General features: G+C 57.3%; 1 protein-coding gene across 2 annotated transcripts; it reads left to right on the forward strand.

The window, feature by feature from the left end:
* The first annotated feature begins 755 nt into the window (after positions 1-755).
* TREH (trehalase) lies at positions 756-6810 on the forward strand. 2 transcript variants are annotated; one of them, XM_087938727.1, is made up of 16 exons: positions 756-958; positions 1767-1867; positions 2095-2242; positions 2827-2914; positions 2997-3097; positions 3195-3287; positions 3475-3591; positions 3771-3893; positions 3988-4037; positions 4259-4309; positions 4769-4969; positions 5127-5344; positions 5679-5790; positions 5991-6103; positions 6297-6350; positions 6447-6810. In XM_087938727.1, exons 1-16 carry the CDS (start codon positions 864-866, stop codon positions 6621-6623), a joined length of 1842 nt encoding a protein of 613 aa, XP_087794853.1. In that variant the 5' UTR covers positions 756-863; the 3' UTR covers positions 6624-6810. The 2 variants fall into 2 exon arrangements, with proteins under 2 accessions (XP_087794853.1, XP_026564811.2); XM_026709026.2 differs by lacking the exon at positions 4259-4309.
* The last annotated feature ends 891 nt before the right edge of the window (positions 6811-7701 follow it).

A 7701-nucleotide genomic window follows, 5' to 3' on the forward strand; every position in this document is an offset into this window, starting at 1 on the left:
CTGCCTCTGGGGCACAGTCCTTCTCTGTCCCCTGGCAGGACATGGAAAGCTCAGTCGAGTGGGATCACACCACCTTGGCAATGGAGGAGGGAGGGAAGATGGGAGCAGCCGTGGGGGGGTGGGGGTGGGGATCTGCTGCAACTCTACTCCTAAGGCAACATTCTGGAGTCCTGTGCAGGGGGGAGGGGGGAGAGGGAGGGGGAAGCGAGGATAACACAGAGATACAGCCTTGCTGTATTTTAACCAAGATGTAGGGGTGGCAATGTGTGGAAGAAAATAAGTCAATTTTCCCTTTCTTGAAACTGGAAAATTTGGGAACCTACTTTTTCATTCAGTTCAAGCAATGTTGTATTTCATTGATCCTTGGTTCAGTTCAGGCCACGTCCAGTACGAACAGTGAGGGCTAGAATTTGTCAACAAGGGGTGGGTGGGAGGGGAAGATTATTTTTTGTTTGGAACTGGGGACTGGCAAATGCCCAGCAGAGCTCAGATTTTGGCACAGCATATGTACACAAGTATATAAAGGAAGGCTGTGAAATTCCTGTCAAAAATGCTGAATTATAAAATCCTGACTTATTTTTGAGATAATTGGCTCAATAAAAGCTCGCTGGGACCTGAACTTGCTTCAGACTCTTTACTTGTACAGCATGTTGCTCTTTTTGCCTTGCCTCCCGGGCCCCGAGTAGACTAAGATTGACTTGCGCCACCAAGCTCTGGGAATTTCCCAGGCCCCGCCTTCGGCATGCCAGCCTGGAGCAGCCCCGCCTGAAAGTTGAGAAAGAGCCGAGTGTGAAACTGCAGGCTTGCTTTGCGGGCCTTGCCTGGAACGGCGGTGTTGCTGGACACTCGAGCTCTCTGCTGAAATGCCAGGTCCGGTGGGGTGGGCATTCGTGGTCGTCTGTGCAGCTCTGTGGAGGTGGCAGGCAATGGCAGGCAGTCTCCTGCCTCCATGTGACAGGTGAGCGAGAGCTGGCGGGGCAGCATTGTTGGAAAACGGAATTGCTTGTTGCAGTCCGAAACTGCGCACAACCGAGATGAGCCAAGGCCTGGTGCCAGTCTTGCCAAGCCACAAAATGTGCCCAGGGAGTTTCTGGTGGGGCAGGCGGGTTAAAGGAGGAGAAGAAAAGACAGTTGCCTTGGAAAGGGTGTCAAGCTTGATTTAATTGAGGGCCGCATCAGGGTGGTGGTTGACCTTGGGGTGGGGGCCCCTATGGGAGGGTAGTCCTCTGCCAGTGAAAGTGGAGTGGGGGAGGGGAGCTCCTGTTTTGCTGGCAGGGGCACCACAGGCCGGTTCTCTTGTTTCCAGGCCAGCCCACAGGCCCTGAGTTTGACACCCCCGTCTTAGAAGGAGCCTGGAAGTGTTTGTGGGGATGAAGTTGGTCCCTGGTTGGGAACGAGGCAGAAGCTGCTGCTTCCGATTGATTGGGTTGAGGCTCCAGGACTGGACGGAGCTGCTTTGGCCGATTATAGTTGTAACGGTGGCGGCCCAGGTGGGCCCATTGTGCTGTGGCGAGGAGGAGGAGACGGCAAGGGTGGGGCTGCTCAGAGTTCAAGGGAGTGCCCTGCAAGGTGGCAGCAGACTCCATGCCCTGTAGGGAGAGGCACCTTGGCAGCCTAGCGCTCTTGGCCCAGGTGAAGGGGGGGGGAAGGGAATGCCCGGTGTTTAGGGCCCTGCCCCTGGGGAGCCCTGGCCGTGGGCATCAAGGAGCAGCCGCCTCGCTTCCCCAAGGGCTCCTCTGCACACCGGTTCTGCTCTTCCTCTCCAGCCAGATCTACTGCACTGGGGAGCTGCTGCGCCAGGTCCAGCGGGCCAGGCTCTTTCAAGATGACAAGGACTTTGTTGACATGCCACTGAAGTCCAACCCAGGTGAATGTCCACCCCTAGAGCGCAGTCCTCTTCCCAGGGCCAGAGTCGCCCTGCTTCCATAAGGGCCCACTCATTTGAGAGGTGCTCCTGAATGGAGAAACTGGCTGTGTGTTGCAATGCAGAGGAAAGGCTGCCCATTCGGCTGAAGTGTGCTAGCACAAGTCTAGCCCCTCCTCAGCCCCCGAGTGAACCTAGATCAGATCTAGATTTTTGTCCCATTCTTCCAGGTGTAGTTCTGAAGCATTTTGAGGAATTAGTGAATGCCGCACCGGGTGGAGCCTTATCCAAGCTGCAGCTGGCACAATTTGTGGAGAGTCACTTCTTTCCTCCAGGGAAGGAGCTGGAAAGCTGGATGCCTCCAGACTGGTCAGACAGGTACAGCTGCACCTGGAAGGGGTGTGGTGACAAATTCCCTGCTCTCATAGATGGCACAATGCTACCCCTTGCAGTGTATAAGTTCCCAATGAGACCCCGTTCCTAGGAAACCCTGGGCACCCTTCGAGGTAGGCATTGGCTCCGGCCCTCTTCTGCTTTGGCGTGTTGCTCTTTGAGATCCTACGAGCCACCTGTTACCTGAGGTCACTTGCCACTTTCTGACCTGGAAGACAGCACCCCCCAACTTTCTGGTCAGAGGACCCTTGACTGCGGCAGCCAGCCAATAGTCAGCCCTCTCTCTGAATGGCCAACCTCCTCTCTGGGAAAGCCACTCTCAGGCCAGCCCCCCCACCCCCCCACCCCGGTGCTCCTGGCCTGCCCCCAAATTACCTGGGAATCTCCTGCTCTGTGATGCCTTCCCTCCCAAGGCGCCCAGGTGGGAATGGATGGGAGCCTTTTTCTTTGGAGGTCTTGTGGGGCCTTGCACAGGTTGCAAAGTGGGTGACATCCCCCCCAAATCCCTCCCTGGGGAGTCCCAGCCCTTCTTGAATGGCTGCCTTCTGAATCTGCTGGGCCCCTTGTAGCATCCCCCTCCTTGAGAAGATTTCAGATGAGAAGTTGCGGTCCTGGGGCCAGGTCCTGAATGCCAAGTGGAAGAAGCTGGGCAGGCGGGTAAGTGCCGAGGCTCAGCCGGTTGGGGGCTGCCGAGGGAGCCTGCTGGGCCCTCAGCAGCAGCCGCTCCATTTCCCTTCAGGTGGACCCCGACGTCCAAGCCTCTCCTTGGCGTTACTCTCTCATCTATGTGCCAAACCCAGTGATCGTGCCTGGGGGGCGGTTCCGTGAATATTACTATTGGTGAGAGCCACAGAGGGCTGGTGGTGGACTGGGCCCCAACCCCCCGGCCTGGCCAGAAGAGGCCCCTTTCCCTCAACCCTCCCCTCCTTTCCTGCAGGGATTCCTTCTGGATCCTGGAAGGCCTCCTCCTCTCCAACATGGCAGCTACCGCCAAAGGCCTGATCCAGAACTTCCTCTACCTAGTCAGCAAGTGAGGGTTGCTGGGAAGGGCAGGGTTGGGAAGGGGCGTGGCCCCCTCCTCCTGCCTCCACTCCCAAGAAGCAGAGGGGGAACCCGCTGGGTGGGCATGGGCCGCTCCTCTGCTAGCCCCAGGGAGGCCTGGCAGGATCTGGCCCTGCCGCCAGGCCTCTTCTGAGCCAGGTGCTTCCTATGGTCAGATTTGGGCACATCCCAAATGGAGGCCGGGTGTACTACGAGCACCGGAGTCAGCCACCCCTTCTCAGCCTAATGATGGAGAGCTACCTGAGGCACACAAATGACACAGAGTTTCTACGGCAAGTATCTTTGAACCAAGTGGTGACCAGGACTTCTGACTTGCTCAGGGCTGCCGCCATTCAGCTTGCAGAACTGGCCAAGGGCATCGCGCCTCCCCCCCCTCCGTCACTGGGCCTAAAGGGGAATGTTTGGGGGGGGGGGGGCCTTCTCAAGGCTTTCTCACCACTGCCTCTTTCAGGAAACACATCCACCTGCTCGAGGCCGAGTATCGCTTCTGGCAAGAGCATCGGGCTGTCAATATCTCTGTGGGGGGCAAGCAATACTCCCTGAATCGCTACAGTGTCCAGGTGGGGGAACCCAGGTAAGTGGCCCTGCAGAGATGCTCCTCCTCCTCCCCCCACTAATTGGACATGCTTGATAGCCAAGAACATCTGGATCTCCCTTCTCCCCACCAGACCCGAGTCCTATATGAAAGACGTGGAGCTGGCAAAGGGCTTACAGGAAGGTAACTGCCCAGTCGGGTCCGTGGGGAGGGAAATGGCTCGGAAATGGCGTTACGGAAAGGATCTTGAAGTCGTAGAGGCTGGCCAACTAAGTGTGAGCAGCCCAGCACATGACAAAAACAGCACCTACAATTATTGTCTGAATCGGAAAAATAGAGCTTCCAGTCACCGCATGTCCAATAATAATTCCATTTCATTCCGCTTTGCTCAAATTCCCCTCGAGCAATTGGACAAACCCTGGGTACCACGTCTCCAGAGGGGTTTAGGAAATCAGGTAAGACATTCGAGGCAAAGCACAGGGCACCATTTTTTAACTAGCTGAAAGGATGTCTCCCACATCGAAGGTGGTTCTGAGGTGGTTCTCTGTGATCTCTGAAGGCCAAACATAATCACAGGAAGAGAATTGCCAATCCAACGTTAAGGAAACCTCTTCATAGGAAGAGTAGTTTGCCAGCGATGGGCATGCTGTGCTTCATGGGTACTTCTCCTTGCCTTGCCCTCCCCCTTCCCTTCCCTTTCCCCTCCCCTCCCCTCCTCTTCCACCCACTCACCCACTCGCTCATAGGGGGGTTTAATGTGAATTCCTAGACTGGCCGGGAGTGGCCCCTGGGCACCTCAGGGCACCGTCCATCTCTAGGATCCGAGGAATGGCAGCAAAGCTGCGTCCTGCCTGCAGCTCTGGTGGGCAATGCCAGAGGCTGCCACCTCCTGCTTCCCCCCCTGTTTCCCGCAGAAGCTCAGCAGGACCTGTGGGCAGAGTTGCAGAGTGCGGCCGAGTCAGGCTGGGATTTCTCCTCCCGCTGGTTCTTGCCAGGCTTCCCATCACTGCAGGACCCACTACAAGACACCCGAGTGAGGGGGGTTGTGCCAGTGGACTTAAACGCCATTCTTTGCAAAGTTGAGCAGCTGCTGGCCACTTTCTACCAAGTCCTTGGTGAGACATGGGACAAAGGGGGCAGCTGCCACCAACTCCCTCTTGGGGGGTGGGTTGCCTCTTGCTCGATGGCTGTGTGGCTGGGGGAGGCTGGCTCAGTTCTGGGACCCTGGTGAGCCACCTGCCTGGGGCATGGAGTGCTATTTGCCCTCTCCAGGGGATGGCGAGAAAGCAAGCCGGTTCTGGGCTGCGCGGAGAGAGCGGGTGGCTGCCCTCACTGCTGTCCTGTGGAATGAGGAGGCTGGGGTTTGGCTGGACTATCACTTCCTCCGCCAGAGGCACAACCCGGCCTTCTACCCCTCCAACCTAAGCCCCCTGTGGGCAGAGTGTGACGTGGATTTGCCCAGGGCAGAGAAGGTGCTTCGCTACCTGGAGGTAAGAGGCAGCCAGTGGCTGGCCAGAGACAGATGCTACCTGCACAATTTACCCGCACAGATCTTGACGTCTTTCTGGGGGAGCAGCCCTGGTATGGGGATGGGGCCCCTTGCCTGCCTGCCAAAGCACCAGAGGGGGACTCTCCTTGAGAGGGACACCAGCACAGCACTAGGCAGGCGGTTGTCTACCCAATGCTGGCCTTAGAGACAGAACATCAGTCCCTAGTTGCACCTTGTGCCACCCAGAGATTGGGGCCCAACAGGATAGGCCACCTCAGGGCAGCCTTGCCCCCTACCCACTGTCCCTGGCTGTCCCACTTTGTGTGTGCCTGCAGGAGAGTTCGGCCCTTTCCTATGCTAACGGACTGCCTACCTCCCTGACACGGACGGGGGAGCAGTGGGACTTTCCAAACGCTTGGGCCCCCCTGCAGCACATGGTGATCACAGGTGAGGCGGCCGTCCAAAGAGCCCAGGGTGGGTTTCACCGGGTCTGGGGCTGGCCCTGCCTCCTGCCTTTCCAGCTTGTGTGGGGTTCAGCCTCCTGCCCTGTTCCCTGGGCCACTCTCCCTGCCAGAGCCCAGCCTCAAGAAAGACCTGCAGGGTAGCTTCCCTTGGCATCACCTGACACCCTTTGCCTGCCCTGCCAGGCCTGGTCAAATCCTCTTCTGCCCGGGCACGAGAGCTGGCCTTCAGCCTGGCTCAGCGCTGGCTCCAGATGAACCTGGCTGTCTATGAGAAGCACGGAGGCATGTTTGAGAAGGTGAGGTAGCTCTCCTGTGCGCCTGCCTCTTCCATGCAGCTCCCCTCCCCCCCCCCGCACCATTCCCCCCCACTTCCCAGCATGGAGCCTCCAGGAGAGGTCCTCTCCCGTTGGCTGCCTCCATGCCCTGGCCCCTCAGGGCAGCTTAGCCTGGAGCGGCCGGCCATCGTTGCTGACACCTTTTTCTTTCTAGTATGACGTGGAAGGTGATGGGAAGCCAGGAGGTGGTGGGGAATATCCAGTGCAGGTAAGGGGTCCTGACACGGCAGAGGAGGGGGGGTTGGGGGCGTGTCCTGATCAAAGAGGCCCCACTCATCTGATCCCTCTTCCGTTCCCTCTGCAGGAAGGGTTCGGCTGGACGAACGGGGTGGCCCTCCAGCTGCTAGATCTGTATGGAGAGCAGCTCACGTCCGCCCGCGTACGCTGCTCTCCCTCCTGGCCCTGGATTGGGACCTGCCTTGTCCTGATCTCACAGCTTCCTGGGTTCCTCGGGGATGGACCTGTCCACTGGGAAGGGTAGCCGCCTCTTCGGCTTGGCTCTTGAGACCCTCGGATGGGCATGGCTCAGAACGACGGCGCTGTGCAGGCCCTGCACACTTCGGGGCCCCATTGCATGCCTTAAAGCCTGTCGGACCCTTCCCTTCTCAGCTGTCCTTGGCCATTGGGCCAGGCAATAAAGAGTGTGTTGCCAGCATGTGCCTTCAATGCAGGAGGGGTGGGATTCAAATTTCTTAACAACCGGTTCTGCAGGTGTGGCCTAATTTGTGGGTGTGGCTTCTTGGTCACATGACTGGGTGGGCATGGCTTGTATGTAAATATTTATGTAAACATTGATTTTTTTTACAAAAAAAGAGCAACTTTTACCCCAAATCAAGCAAAGCAGGCAGGCAGATTGAGTTGCTCCCAGAATCACAGATTCACTTAGAGATCTATCTTCAATCGGCTACCTGAGTCCGGACTAAAAAGCTTGTCCTAAGGAAGGTGATCACGGCTCTGCTTTTAGATTAGCTAGAAAGCAAGAAATCCAAGGATTTCCTGCTTTCTAGCTAATCTAAATCTCCTGGCAGAGCAGAACAGGGGAGAGAAAAAATAGCAACTTACCAAACCAGGCTAGTTGGATGGCTCGCATGCCAGGTAAGGAGTGAGTGGGCGGGGCCAGCCAGTGGAGCGATTTGCCGGTTCTCTGGACTGGGGACCATTGTGTGTGCAGCGTTTGCAAGAAATCATCAGCTGTGCCGCCTGGACAGCTGACAAGCGCTGCGCTTGGGAGCGCAGAGGTTGAAAATCCTCTCGTTTCCTGCTTTTTCAACCTCAGCTGTGCTGCACAAGGCAGCTGAGGAGGGAAAAGCGGGGAATAAAGGACAGCCTAGAGCCCAGGAAGGCGGGTGGGCCAAACACCGAACCGGTTTGGTGTCAGTTGCTCTTCGCAGCTACAGGTTCTATAGAACCGGGCCGAACCGGTAGCATCCCACCCCTGCCTCAACGGCTGCGCTGCTGTTGTTCTAGGGCAGAAAAACTAGACCCGCCTTGGTCACAGCAGAAAAGGGCAAGCAGTGGTCAAAGGGATGAGCCCCGGTGCCGATAATGGCTGGAAAACC

This window comes from Pseudonaja textilis, chromosome 9 (assembly GCF_049901715.1).
Source record: "Pseudonaja textilis isolate UNSWEBS1 chromosome 9, rPseTex1.2, whole genome shotgun sequence".
Taxonomy (NCBI): domain Eukaryota; kingdom Metazoa; phylum Chordata; class Lepidosauria; order Squamata; family Elapidae; genus Pseudonaja; species Pseudonaja textilis.

Excerpts from the sequence above, each read along its gene's own strand:
- TREH (XM_087938727.1), top strand. The coding sequence starts at position 864 with ATGCCAGGTCCGGTGGGGTGGGCATTCGTGGTCGTCTGTGCAGCTCTG. Across the intron at positions 4,038-4,258 it reads GGCAAAGGGCTTACAGGAAG|CAATTGGACAAACCCTGGGT; the intron begins GTAACTGCCCAG and ends ATTCCCCTCGAG. Across the intron at positions 6,104-6,296 it reads ACGGAGGCATGTTTGAGAAG|TATGACGTGGAAGGTGATGG; the intron begins GTGAGGTAGCTC and ends TTTTCTTTCTAG.